Below are 15,573 nucleotides of genomic sequence, written 5' to 3'. Positions count from 1 at the left end.
GAAATAAATTGTTTAGTCTTGCTTAATAAGCTCATACATTACATGTTTAACGGCATCATTGTTATACTTTGTAAATGATAGATTAACAATTTCTAAATAAAGTAAGTACAAACAAGTTATTTAGGAGCTGTTAATGGTTCATTATATCATTTAGAAAATCTAAGTAAATGATTAACAAGATATTTAGGTGCACATTTATAAATATACATATTATGAAATGAGTTGGATGTTTGAGTGTGTGTTAATAGAAATTTTATAACTACTTATTTCATATTGTAATTTATGGTTAATTCGGGCAGTTAAAAGTTGTTGGTCAAACATACTGTGTGACCTCATCTAAAGCGAGCACCTTACAGTGCATTTATACATGAAACTGAAAGGTCAGGACCTCGAGACTCAACAAAGTCTCAGCTATCTTCACAGCAGAAAAAAGGAAACAGAAAAAGCACAAAATGATACAGAACATGCAAATATTTGTTGAATGATGCAAAAAAGAATTCACATAACATTTGCAAAATGCTGAAGTGTAAGCGGGACCAAAGTCTGAATTTGTAGGAGGATTTAAGACAGAAAGAGACACACTGAGCAGCTGGAGCCACAGAGTACTTTAATCTAAATATACGGAAGCTTTTCATTTAAAATAAAACACGACTAATGTTATCACAAAGCAACCAGGACTATTTCACAGAGCTTCACAAACAAGTATAAACATCATAAACAGGTTAAGCTTATCCTGTGTCAGAGGGTTACATCCCTGGTTCTAAATGATGAATTGAGCATTAACTAATACCTCACTAATAATAGTGTGTAGCTATTATGAAGTGTTACTCAGTATGTTTGCTTTTAAATCTGTATTTAGCAGATTTCTCCACCCTATAATGGATTCATAACTTGTTTATTAACAGTAATAACATAATGAAACCACTATAACAATATTTTTTTGTGTGTGTTAATATTTTTATTAGGAGTAAGGGGGACAATGAGACAGAAAACAGTATTCCATATAGAGCACAAAATAAATCACAGCATCCCTGTGTCACAAATAAGGATATATATATATATATATATATATATATATATATATATATATATATATATATATATATATATATATATATATATATATATATATATATATATATATATATATATATAAAACAAAAACAAAATAAAACAAAATAATAATTACATCAACAAATCTTCATAAGGCGTTGTATGACAGTAAACTAAAAAAATTATAATGCTTTGTTAACATGTACTAACCTATTACCCTATTACATTTATTTAACTGCCTTTTTGCTAGACTTGAGATTAACTGCATGACTAACAGTTGAAAATGATTCCTATTTGTTTTATATTTAGCCTTGTTGAAGAACCTCAGTTCATCCACTTTCTGAAACAGCTGTTTTATCTCCACAGCCTTTGAGCCAACTTTCTTCTGATTGGTTGCACCTCAAAAACAAAAGGATTGAACAGCTGACATAAACATGCCAGAGCTGTATGTCTGATATGACCATATTAGGAATATTCCCTCTCATTGACATTATACAGGGATAAGAGCAAAGTTGATTGTCTGAAAGTGACTGTTTGGAGCCGTCTAAAGGCTGAGCTTTTAACTCACAGGGATTACTTGCAAACACTTGCTTATCATTATTTGAAATGTTGGCCATTTTTAATATGAGCATCCACCATTGTAATAGTATATGACAGAAAATAGTGGAAATGGCTCTCTTTTAGTGTAAATAAGGAAAGCCTTTAATTCAAATCAGCTGATATTTTTTACAGTAAGTGAGTGGATTTAAAATAAGGGGAAAGTTGTTTATTAGAACCTTATGGTATAAATTTTAGTCTAACACCAGGCAGATGAATGTGAGAACAGGAAGTGGCAGCCGTGTGTCCCGACGACAGTGCTTGGACTGAGGAGTGGGTCATGCGGAAAAAAAGCAGTAGTCAGCACTCAAGGGAGGACAGATGTACCAAGAGCACGACTTTAGCTATCAGCAGCAATGAGGGCAACAGAGAGGGCTATTAGCCAGCTAAGGTCAGGAACTCCACAGAGGGATGGTGGCTGTGATGAGACAGGGCAGAGCTGTGCTCCATTTTTAATGACACCCAGCCCGAGGATAGATGTTGAGGAGCAGTGCTTACTTGACCCGGTCTGACACGAAAGCTTATGGTGCTCAACTTCGGTCGAAACCCTCATTAATCCTTTTGGGGGAGACCAGCGCAGGGAGACTCTGATGATCTGTAAAGACCTGAACTGAATCTTCTCTCATTTAATGTGACAGCAGCTAGTCTGAGTTTCAATCACATGTGGAAATACGCCAAAATGCTGGACATGCCTGACAGGGCTGCAGCATCAGAATCAGAGTAGCTGTTAAATAATACATGATTAAAACTGAACAGATAGCCATGAGTTACAGGGTCATGGCAGCTCATTAAGCACATGCTCTTCAGCATTAAAATGTCAACAATAAACTGGGTGAGTTTATCAGCAAGGAGCAAATCCAGGACACTTTCTGTGGGTCATGGAAGAGGTGAGACAAGTGGCTGTTCTGCAGAGCTTCAATTATATATTGGTCTAGAACAAGGAGGTGACCATGGAAACGGAAATAGAAACTGTAAGAAACCCGAGAGTGCTATGAGTGCGTGAGATGCCTTCCCCTTAAGATTAGACAAGTAGCACACAGGTTAAGCCTCTCACTGCAGGTAAACTACTCTTCCCTTTGACTAACTATGGAGCTGCCATCTTTATTGCTTTGTATACTGCTGGAAGTCCTGGCTGTAAACTGTAAGTAAGCTTCTTTTTCCTCCAATCTGGAGTTCATAAAATAGGATGACAGTGAAGTTAAACCTCACAGCAGGAAAAGTTGTGATGCTGTGATAGGTTCTGTAACCTTCTGAAAACAGAACTGTGGTGTTCATAGACTGAGTGTGTATGTGCTGCAAGTGAATGCAATATATTATTAGTATATGCATTCTATTCATCTTTTTTAACCATCCCTTTTTGCTGTGGCACTTGCAGTTCTGATGCTCTGTGGGGAGAAAAATTAGGATTCAGCGTCACTTCCATGTGGGTAGCAGAGAAAGGAGAAAGTGGGTGGGCTCATGAATTTGACTTAATGTTAAAAAGATGAGAATATTTCAAAATAAAAAGATATACAATTGACTTCTTTGTGATGTGTATCAGTGCAAGATGTAGATTAATGTACTAGAAATATACTTGATTGTACTTTGTTAAAGTGACTGGTCTTTTTTTTTTCTTTCAGGTGTTTAATTTAAACATAAACATTTAAATGAAATTTGAAGTTTTATTATTACATTGTGATCACTGCCATTTTGTAGCATGCACACTGTTACCCAATACAACAAAGACATCTTTCTGAGACAGAGGGCTTTTGAAAGGGAATTTAACTTGAAACTTCAGTAACAATAGATGAAATCTAACAACACAAATAACAATAAGTGATTGTGACCAACACCCCCGTTTGTGCCTGGAAATTATGTCACAAAGATAACAAATAAAAGGAGATTCTGATAAAGATCTTGAGCAGGTCTGGGATTTGATTATCATTTGGAGAATGATAATTTAAGAGTTGAATAGACTTGAGCTTTTTTTTTTTTTTTTTCCAATAAATATTGAACTAATCTGGAAAACAGTAATTTATCAGAGTTCAATCCTAATCTTTATTCTATTTCTATTTACATTTTAGGAAACAAAACACTCACAAGGACACCCAAACTTAAAATGTTTACTTCCAAGACCTTACATAATGCTTTCTGATGCACCTATGTGTGTGTTAACCTCACACCCAATCATCGCTGGGCGTATTGCAGCCTATAGAGTTACCACTTTGTTGTTGAGTGCTGCTAATTATAGTCTGGGATTAGATGGAGAACTTTTCCAACCCTGAAGCGTCTCTCAGTTATGTGATTGCAAATTTCTTCCAAGTCACTAAAGTTTTTCAAATATTTTAAGCATTCATATTTTATTCATTCGGTTTTCTATGAAGCAAAACAATATTTTCCAGTGTAAAAAAGAAAGTTGCATCAAAGCCTTCCCTGATGGGGTAATTCGGACAGCTCGGGGCCTCATTTATAAACCAGACTTACAATCAATTTTGAATGAACTAAAGCAGAAAAACACATGTAAGCACTTATTATTAAAACCTTTCTGTGACAAGACAACAATCTTATCTCTAAGCAACAGGACAATGATCCCGAGCTCAGGAGCAAGTCTACAACAGAATGGCCAAAAAAAAGGGGAAAAGAATCAAGGTGTTGCAAAATCCAGACTTTTCAACCCAAATGAAATCCTGTGGTGGGACCTTAAGAGAGCTGTGCAACAATGAATGCCCACAAAACCTCAACGAGCTGAAATAATGTTGTAAAGAAGAAGAGTGAGCCAAATTTCCTCCACAATTATGTGAGAGTCCGAGAAAGTCATACAGAAAATGATGGCTGTCCACTAACCCCAGTTATATTTTTTAATACTATCTTTCTTTATTAAACCCACATTAACACAGCCAATAAGCTGGGCCAAGAACACAAACACTGAATTTCAAGTTATAATCCGTTACTGAAATTTAAGTACTGAAATTTGCCTGTATATGCATTACACAGTGTTTCTGGAATTTCTTCTCAGGTCATTTCTCCTCAGATTATTCAAAACCTCAAGACGTGACTGCAGTGTCATTAGTAGCATCTAAAGCCACGAATACATCAATATAATAAATAATATAAAACTGTGTTGTTCATTCAGGGGCAGAAGCATTGTAGATGTCACTGAGTGTTTCTAAACAAGCTTAAAAGGAAGCTTCCATTATAATTAGTGTTACTCCAATATTAGCTAAACTCACTTTGTCTCTTAGAGTAGTTGTGAGCAACATTTTCCAGATGGCCATACTGATTTAAATAAATTAAACTAAGTGTGACACATTGGATAAGCATTTACTCAACACAGTACTAACATTTAAAAAGTCCACCTTACTGCTACATTATGCTACAGTAATATTTTAATGAGTCTGAATTTTGCCAGTTATCTGATATGCATCACTACATAGACCACTGATTAAACACATTTCATTGCAATCAAGTTAAATAGCAGTACAGACTTTTTTCCTTCCGTTGCCTCTGAGTGTTGTTCTTTTTTTTCCTTTAGGCAGATTGAGATAGATTGTGGGCCAGTTCTGGCCTTCAGTCTGTGTTTGGCCCATGTGTCCTTTAGAGGTTTGATTCTGTTTATAAGCTAATCAGATTCAATCCAAATTGAGTTAACATGTTACCTTCAAACTAATTTAAACACCAAATAGTCGGTCAGACTTATCCTCGCTTCAGTCAGTGCAAAGTGCCTCAGAGATCAGATTGTTTTTCATTGATCTGCTGAGCCAGAAAGCATCAGTGCAGCGAAATCCTCTGTGGTTTTCTTTATGACCTGAACAGTTCTCACTGATGCTGCAACGGTAGTAATAAAAATACAACTGAGTTAGCTCAGTGTGGCTTACACCAACACCTTCTGCACCGCTGTGTGTGTTTCTCCCTCTAAATCTAATCTAAGCTGATATTTGTCACTGTGTGTGTTGCAGGTCAGAACATTGCAAAGGAACGTATAGTGGGAGGATATGCACCGGTTCCACATTCAATCAAGTACATTGTGTCGATACAGACGGTGGAACGCCAGCACCTCTGCGGGGGCTTCGTGATTAATAAGTACTGGGTAGTCACAGCAGCACACTGTAACATCGGGTGAGCTAATTTTCTTCAGTCGATTTACCCCTATGGATTAAAAAAAGCTCTATAACCTAAGGCATAAGCATGACTTGATTAAGTGGTACAATCAGTCACAGGTAACAGAAAATCCTACCTCTTTGTGAAAATGATACAAAATACTACAATGGAGCTTTGTTATACTGATATCTGACACAAGCATGACGACTGATCAAAACTCTTTCATTTAGATCACAGTTTGGGGATAAGGAAGCAGTATTTTTAGACAATGTTCAGGGTATAATCAAGAATCTAGCAGCATGTCTGCAAACTGATCAGTTATATTTCCCAAATTTCAGTCTGCCTACTTCCCTGTTAGTCAAGAAACAACGGCAGCTGATCTCGAAAAGCTTTAATGCATTAACAGTAGATCACTAATTATTTTGTGCCAGCAGAGAGCTACAATGGTAAATGGACTAGTTCTTATATAGCGCTTTTCTACTCAATCAGAGCACTCAAAGCGCTTATACAACCTGTTTGCATTCACCCATGCACTCCCATTCATACAAGCACTTCCATCATTAATTAAGCTAAGTGCTTTTTTAATTAACTAGCATTCACACGCATTCATACTCCGACAGAACAGTCAGAGAGCAACTTAGGGTTAAGTATCTTGCCCAAGGATACATTGGCATGTAGCCTGGAGTAGCCAGGATTCGAATCGCTGACCTTCCAATCAGTAGGTGACCTGCTCTACCTACTGAGCTACAGCCACCCCAGTGGCTGTAGCTCAGTAGGTAGAGCCACCACAATGAGGTCCAATCTGACTCCAGTCTGATCCATGTTTTAATGAAGTGGTAGTGTCTTCACCTTTTTTTTGGGCTCTGTACAAAAAAAAAAAGAGTTGTATCATTTAGAAACTGTTTTTCAGTAATTTCTGACATTTTGATAAGTTCATTAATTTAATAACTTGGCAGAAACTTGGAAAAGAAACAATGAAAAGGTATAAATTACCATGCTTGCCTTAAAAAAAAAAAATTTAGCAAACAAAATTGTCTGTAATTCTTACTGTAACAAGGTTAAGGTTTGGGAAATACAAAACTCTGAACTTTCTATTTATAAAGGCAGTTACTTTACGTTATTACTAAATAAAACCACAATATTCTCCTAACTTCCTGTCTGTTATCTAACATCTTGTCAGCAATTACATTTCCTGTAAATGTAACAGGCCACAGGAAGCTGGGTTTTATTCTGTCAAATTCACACAGGAGACATTAGAGTTTGAAATTACGCTGCAGACCAACCGGCTCCCTGAGATTCCTCATTTTGAAAAACTACTTTAGAGAGTAATGAAAATGCAATAATAATAACAAAAAGCAAAGATACAAAATATATAATAAACTAAACTATATATAATAAAATAAAGTAGTGCAAAGAAATGAATAATTTTTTAAAGCTAATAAAGAGAAGGTTTGACCTGTCCAGGGTGAACCCCACCTCTTGCCCTTATGGCGGCTGGGATAGTCTCCTGCCCCCCTCCCCCCACTACCCTGAATTGGATATGCAGAAAATGGATGGATGGAAAAGAGAAGATAACTTTGGAGTTCTTAAGACACTGGATGGATGTTACATGTAACAAAACGCAACGTCATCATATTTTTTCTACCGATTGTCATCTCCTCATTTATCTTCTCTTACCTCTGTTTTGCATTTGTATGAAGTAGCCAGAAAACACAGCCACAAGTTTCTATTTGTGCAACTGCTGATTGTGTAATTTGACCAATAATCAAGAGGACAGGCACAGGTGGTGTCTTTCCTCTTGGTTGAGTTCCAAGCTAAGGGTGTAATTACTGCTTGTTTCCATATAATATACCAAGATACAACAGGATAAGCCTCCATGTAAATAATAACCCCAATAAAGGCCACACTCCAGTTATCTGTTCATGTGCCAGGAACCTGTATTGTGCATGCTGGTTTATTGGCACTGCTTACTGGGGAACACCCACGTGGCTCAAAGCCAACTTTAACACTGTTACACCTATACCTTTCCTCTTGTTATTTTATTGTATGCCATGGAAATAGTTTGCCCCTAAGCGTTAAGTATAATAGGTCTATAATTATATAATAGGTCTTTTCCAACTTCAAGATCTCAACTTGTCACAGTAGGAAAACCACAAGCGTTAGTACTAACATCGACAGTGTCTCTGTTCTATTTCAGAGCAGCCAACATGTAGAGTGCCTTGACCCTGAAACTGAAGCAGGCTGCAGTGATTCGGCAAACATCCATTATGGTTGTACATGTGGTTTTCATGCTGTGACATGCCAAAATATCTTTTATATCTGTGTCAGAGATCAGAGTAGGCTTCTGCTGCATTTATGACTTATTTTCAGACAAAAAAAACCCTTGAAACTTCATTTATATGTAGAAATTGAAGCGATCAGCTTGCCTGTGTTGATATAACTAAAGGTTTTCAGAGCACGTGCAGATGAAATTAGAACAAAATGAATTAGACAGCAGAAGAAAAAGAACTGAGAAAAATAAAAACCGCTAGATGACTTAAATCTTCTTTTACAGGCATTTGATACATTTTAACCCAGAAGGTGTAATTTATATATATTTTTTTTCATCTACAGGCTGAACAAAATGATGATAGTTGCAGGAGACTATTCTCTGGCTGTTTATGAGGGCACGGAGCAGGAAATCCTCCCCCACCTTTTGGTGCCCCATCCTTCATACAACACCACCACCAGCAACTGTGATATTATGCTTATTAAGGTACAGAATGCAAACCACTGGTCTCTGTTTTTTATTTATTGGAGGCTGTTACTTCATCACACTGTCCCCCATCTCTCCAGCTACGGGCTCCAATCTATCTGAACAGCTACGTCTCCATTGCTCTGCTGCCCAGACAGGGCGCCACCATAGCAGAGGGCAGGCTGTGTCGAGTGTCAGGCTGGGGCTACACAAATCCCAGCGGAGGCCAGATCCCCTCCACCCTCCGAACTGTAATGCTCCCCATTGTCTCCACAACAAAATGTAACAGCAGCGAGTCGTTCAGCGGCAGCATCACAGAAAACATGCTGTGTGCCGGTTACACTATTGGTGGAAAGGATGCCTGTCAGGTAAGATCATCTCTGCTTTTCACTCAGGATGTGAATATGAGGGAAAATTCTATAACATTTGCTTGTTTACTTGCCAAGTTGCTATATAATGTAACATAAAACACCCCACAATATTAACTCCTGTGATAATATAAGGGGATTGTTGCCCCCCACGGCCAAACACTTGGCATTTTTTTCAATGGCCATTCAGAGAAAACAACAGGAAGAAGGTAGGGGTTAAGGTGAGAGAGAAAATAACAGTATAGAGACACAACAATAAAAACAGACTACACCCAAGTGAACACAAATTGAATGATCCTCAGTAATGGAATATACAAGATAAAAAATACTTTATTTATCTCACATTTGAGAAATTCTTGGGTTATTAGCAGTATTGTAGTCAAGACCACCTAACCCGAGACCAAGTCAAGACGAAGACCAGTGCCCCGCTCTACGTGACACAATAAAATGTGAAAAATAATCAAAATAACTTCTCAAATTGATCTGAAAGATTCAAAGATTCCCATAAAAACACCTAGATATTAAACACTGAAATAAGATTTGAATCAGTATGTTTTGCATCCAATAAAAGCAAGGATGTTAACAAATTAATTGGACAATATTCTGGCAATTTAGTGATATTTCCACAGTTGTGGTCTTGACTGGGCTTGAAATAAAATACCGAGTCCTCAATGTCCGAGACTGAGACAAGACTGAGTGGTCTTGTCTCAGTCGGTCGAGTCCAAGATAAGACCGAGACCATCAAAAAGCGGTCTTGAGTACTACAACACTAGTTATTATTTACCAAGAATAATTAGGTGAGTAAATGAAAATAATGAACAAGAGTTGCTGCAACAGGCTGCCACTCAGCACTGTACAATGGTATATGCATTGACCAGAAACTGTTAACCACTTCCACAGAAAAAAGAGGCTGATAGCAGGAGGCTATGTTTTCTAAAAGAATAAATATATTTATATTTAACTAGCTCCATAGTGCAGGGGTTTAAACATTTGCCTAACAAGTGAAAGATCTCCAGTTTGATCCTGGGAGGAGACTCAGATCACTTTGGGGTTCCCTTAGGCATCAGGAAGGACATCCAGTATAAAAAACTCTGCCAAATCAAACATCCGGAGCCACCCGCTGTGGCAGCCCTTTGTGAATAAGGGGGCAGCTGAAAGTAGCTTCTTTATATTTATATAAATGGGCACTGACACGAGGAACCAAAAGAAAAAATGACTTCTGTATATGTGCACCACTGTAGTTACAGTCCTTTTGTAGTTGCAGATTAAATTTGTATTTTTGCACATCTTTATTTGTATTCTGCTTAAAAATGTGTTTTGCAGCTAATATAGTTACATCTGGTGTTAAAATGGTCACATGGGAAATTCCATGTAAAAGCTTACTTAAAATAATAAAACTGGAGAAATTCTACATTGTTCTTGCACTCAACAAATTTAAAAAATCCAGAATCAGCCTTGTTTGTTCTGCAAGGCTGATTTTTAAGTGTCTAAAATATGTTGATTTTTTTTTACAACTGATTTTCCAAAACAACTACGCACTGTTGGATTTTGAAAGTTGCTGACAATGGACTACTTTCAGCTGTGGAGTACTTTTATACAGATTCATTCAAATTCATGTTATACAAATTAATTCATTTTAAACAAAACTTGAACTTGAACCACACCGTCATTATATTTTCTAAAAGAAATATGTCAGATGCAGCTATAGGTACATTGTATTGCCAAAAGTATTCACTCAACTGCCGTCGCACACATGAACTTGAGTGACATCCCATTCTTAATCCATGGGGTTTAATATGATGTTGGGCCAACCTTTGCTGCTAGAACAGCTTCAACTCGTCTGGGAAGGCTTTCCACAAGGTTTAGGAGTGTGTTTGTTAAGAAGGTCTGGCTCACAGTCGCCACACTAATTCATCTCAAAGGTACGGGGCCATCCCCAAACTGTTCCCACAAAGTTGGGAGCATAAAATTGTCCAAAATGTGTCGGTATGCTGAAGCATTAAGAGTTCCTTTCACTGGAACTAAGGGACTGAGCCCAACTCCTGAAAAACAACCCCACACCATAATCCCCCCCCCTCCACCAAACTTCTCACATGGCACAATGCAGTCAGACAAGTACCATTCTCCTGGCAACCATCAGGCCCAAACTCGTCCATCAGATTGCCAGATGGAGAAGCATGATTCATCACTCCAGAGAACACGTCTCCACTGCTCTAGAGTCCAGTGTCAGTGTGTTTTACACCACTGCATCCAACGCTTTACATTGTGCTTGGTGATGTAAGGCTTGGATGCAGCTGCTCGACCATGGAAACCCATTCCATGAAGCTCTCTACACACTGTTCTTGAGCTCATCTGAAGGCCACTTGAAGTTTGGAAGTCTGCAGCAAGTGACTCTACAGAAACTTGGTAACCTCTCTGCACCATGCGCCTCAGCATCCACTGATCCCACTCTGTGATTTTACATGGCCTACCACTTCGTGGGTGAAATGCTGTCATTCCTAATCTCTTCCACTTTGTTATAATACCACTAACAGTTGAATATTTAGAAGTGAGGAAATTTCACTACTGGACTTGTTGCACAGGTAGCATCCTATCACAGTACCATGCTGTAATTCACTGAGCTCCTGAGAGCGACCCATTCTTTCACTAATGTTTGTAGCAGCAGTCTGCATGCCTAGGTGCTTGGTTTATACACCTGTGGTCATGGAAGTGATTGGAACACCTGAACTAAATGATTTGGATGGGTGAGTGAATATGTTTGGCAATATAGTGTAGCTAGAGATTGGCTGCACATGAAAAGATTTTAGGCTGTGGTTACATGTACAGTTCTCATTAGTGGGATCCAATTAAGTGTTGTCTGTTCACATAATTTGATAGAAAAATCATAGAATATCAACAATATCATAGCTATTTAAGCTTCTTGTTTAGCAAAATACAAATTTAGTACCCTGTTGTATCATCCCTGATTTTTCCTTCCATTTTGTGGTATCAGGGGGACTCAGGTGGTCCACTTGTTTGTGATGGCCGGGTCTACGGTGTGGTGTCCTGGGGGAGAGGTTGTGCCGATGCTCAATTTCCTGGAGTCTACACTGCCGTGTCTATGTTCCGCAGGTGGATAGACAACACAATATTTAGCTACTACAGCAGATGTAACAAGAATTAGAGCCCACTGCAACTCGGTCAAGACCTGAAAAAGGAATATTTAGGAAAATATTTGAGTTGGTTTCTCGCTTACATTTGGATAAAACGATTGGGTTCATACGAGACTGCAGCATGCAGTCTGTCAAAGGTAATAAAACCTACCTACGACCTAAAAGTCAGATGTAAAAAGTTAAGAGCATTATCAGTTTCTTCTCACTCTTGGCAAGAAAACGAATGAAAACAATTTCCCAAAATGTTCAACTATTTCTTTAACTGTTTTTACTTGACCTCAAGATAATGTTGGGTCAGTCAGGTCGTGACGATGGGCAGCAGTTTTTGAGTTTTAAATTCATCATGTCAGGCGTTGATCTATATAAGGCAATTCATGAACAACAGAAATACAATGGAATCCACCAATACTCTCAGGCAAAGCAGAACATGTTGACCACATTTCCACAACAACAAGACTAAGGTGCCAAATCCTTCAGAGTCTCATGGAAACCAGAACATCAATGAAAAAAAATCCCTCATTTTCATTATCCATCACAATCCATAGTTACTTTAATGTGTGAAGTACAGAAAGAAAGTTGCCATTGGTTAATGGTATTGCACAAACTACTGAGAATTAAAATTCTTTGAGAAGTCAAGGAGGCTCAGAAACAGTCATATCCAGAACAAATCAATCTTGTTTGACTATAATCTGACCAATACTGTAGGAAGAATAGTTATTCTTGTGAAAATGGAGAAGTGCCTGTAAAATGACAAAAACGACCTTGACTTTGGTGACAGTTTGGGTGAAGGCCTGTTAGGGGATCATTGTGTGTAAGTTTTACATTCTGACTAATACAGTGGGAGCAGTAGCAATTCTTTTGAACTGTGGAGAGATGAACAACGGACGCCTCGCCATTGCATAAGCTAACTGGTCCTTTGGCTGGAAGAGCTATATATGAAATGCTATGAAAAAAGTGCACTTACGTTTAACGGTCATAGAAACAAGAGCAGAAACACAGTTAAAAAAAAAAAAAAAAGACAAAAAACAGTAAAAAAACCCCCAAACAAACAAAAAACAGTAAAAAACAAAAAACAAACACCTTCTGGTTAATTTGTGCAGAAATTATTTTTAAAATTATTCTGCCACTATTTTGATATTCAATTAATTAGTACAATTTAAAAATGTCTTGTTCTATAGCAAACTGATAGCCTTTGAGGTAGTTAGATTAAAAAGCTGTTTAGAGATGAAACTGTGGTGGGTAATTCCCACTATTCTATGGCAATTGTACTATGAATTAAGAAAATAATCAAAATATTAACTGGAAATTAAAATAATGGTTACTTTAAGTAAAAAAAATTGCTGGTTCAACTGTGGTGTCCTTTTTTTGTGGGTTTGTTGTGCTGAATTGTAAAATGAGCGTCACGTGGTAAAATTTGCTGGTGCTCAGCTCTGATATTGATTTCACATACTATGCACAAGTGGATTGATTCAGTCCTTCAAGTCACTTTTTAATCAATAAAAAAACAATTATGCATAAAAAAAATCTGTTTTGTCAATTTCAATGTGAACTAACTCAGTTACAATAATTAAGGACCTATATTTTGTGTGTGTGTGTGTGTGTGTGTGAGGGTGTGTGTGTGTGTGTGTGTAGGGAGACAGAACGACTGATGTGTGACCAGACTGAACATGTGTTTTGAGACTGACACTCCATTAGTCAGTACACGATCACTGCCAACTTAACATGTTATATTTATGGTGTGTTTTAAAGTAGTTACATTATTGTAATGTTTCCTTGTTTTTTACACTTTAATAAATGACCAATCATCATTTGTTTTGTTTTTTTTTTTTTGCTTTTGTTTGGTTGTTTTTTGTCTTTTTTTTCATGCACTCAGCTCAGCATCACCCTTTGCTTCTAAGTGGAGACCTTCAGTAACACCTTACACAGGCTTTTTGGATAGATAACTCACAACTCTTCATGCTGTGTCATTTATACAAGTCAGTAAAAGCCTCTGCAAGAGGACAATTAATAAGCCACTACACTGATAAATTATTTAAAACTACAGCAATCTCATTTGATATAGAATGTAAGTCCAGGCTGCTTGTCATTAGCCTTACTCAACCCGCTGAAAAATTACCCTAAAACTGGAATACCTTCATGAATTATGCATGGAGCCAATCCTTGGACTCCTTCCTCCACCCGCCAGCGGTGATTCCTGTAACGATGAGCAGTCATGAAACCAGGGAAAATCAGTACAGACTGCATCACACCTGATAGGTGTAGGCTTATCACAGCAGAATGAATAGTTGATGGCCTACTTTAGAGGGAGCTCCAGTTTCATGGTTTGGTCCTGTTTGCTGTGTTGATGGGTGTGTCAGTGCCCCTTGTGATTGATGGATTTCAGGGTGTTTTATGTGACGATTGTGATTTTACAGGCTTGCTCACACGAAAACTTATTCTCTTTGTACTGGCATGAGAAAGCCATTCTCAAGAGTGTTAAGAGTAAATCACCTGACATGACTAAGCCTAAGCTCTCTATATGCACTCTAGGTCACAAAAAGAAATGCACTTCTATGGGTTTCACAGAAAGGTATTAACTGAACCATACATATTGTGACCATTCCCCGGACAGCTTCTCCCAGTAGGCTTTTTGGCAGCTGGGAACACAAAACTTCTTTTACAACGATAATGTTACTGTTACTCAAACTAGGCCGACAGCATCCATTATTGTCCAACAAGAGAAAAACAAAGTTGACTTTAAAACCAAAGCATTCCATGGGGATGGGAAGACACACTGACATCTGACAAGTGGTGATAAAGTACCTTTATAGAAGTAAGTAAAGTGTCGTGGCCTCTTAGCCAATTGTTATTACAGACCAAAAGCAGAACAAGACAACATGAATGGCAGTTTTACAGTCTTTATTTTAATCAAGGGGATAAGGTAGCAAGTGTAGGAGCATGACAGAAGCTCAGAGGTTCTTTCCAGGTCTGGGGAAAAAGAGTCCATTGAGCGCTGGAGGGAGGCTCCCTTAAGGAGGAGGTAGGTGCACTCAGGGAGCAGCTATATACTTTCTGAGGTGTATGCGGACACATTTTGCGCCACTGGGTGCGCTGGTTTATTTCCAAACGATGATTGCCTTTGGAGGGTGAGCAGGCAGGCGGGAGGAGAGAGGTGAGTTTCTGAAGAGGGTCTTGAAAAAAGGGGACCAGTTTGCAGGAACAGGTAGTCGGTGGAGGTGAGGCTTAAGTGCTTCGGCCAGCTAGGATTCACACAATTTAGAGGCAGACAGTCTGATAGAGACTGGATGCAAAAGCTGGTCCCTTTATGCTCTGGTTAATGAGATTGATGACTTATAGGTGGTCTGGCTGGAGAGAGGGAAACTTGATAATAATCCCAGGCTTAGGGGAGAGAAGATCAAAATAAACTACTGCAGGATTATGACTATAGGTCCTTGGCTCAACATCCTAGTTAGTTTCTCTACATATCAATCAGAAAACCATCATCAGTGACACGTGTGGTCATGAATTGAACCTTAGTCTGCATTCGTCGCATACTATGTGCAACTAGCATTCCCCAAAAAATAGTGATGAAACATTCGCATGACTGACCTTC

General features: G+C 38.1%; 1 protein-coding gene across 1 annotated transcript; it reads left to right on the top strand.

Moving 5' to 3' along the window:
* Positions 1-2,683: 2,683 nt before the first annotated feature.
* On the top strand, positions 2,684-12,088 carry LOC115782732 (trypsin-3). The gene is made up of 5 exons (XM_030733115.1): positions 2,684-2,791; positions 5,586-5,745; positions 8,341-8,482; positions 8,563-8,829; positions 11,822-12,088. The coding sequence occupies exons 1-5, from the start codon at positions 2,737-2,739 to the stop codon at positions 11,990-11,992; spliced, it is 795 nt and encodes a 264-aa protein (XP_030588975.1). The 5' UTR covers positions 2,684-2,736; the 3' UTR covers positions 11,993-12,088.
* Positions 12,089-15,573: the final 3,485 nt, after the last annotated feature.

This window comes from Archocentrus centrarchus, chromosome 7, assembly GCF_007364275.1.
Source record: "Archocentrus centrarchus isolate MPI-CPG fArcCen1 chromosome 7, fArcCen1, whole genome shotgun sequence".
NCBI classification, from domain to species: domain Eukaryota; kingdom Metazoa; phylum Chordata; class Actinopteri; order Cichliformes; family Cichlidae; genus Archocentrus; species Archocentrus centrarchus.
Note: the sequence above shows the minus strand (reverse complement) of the source record. Positions and strands in the feature narration are given on the sequence as shown.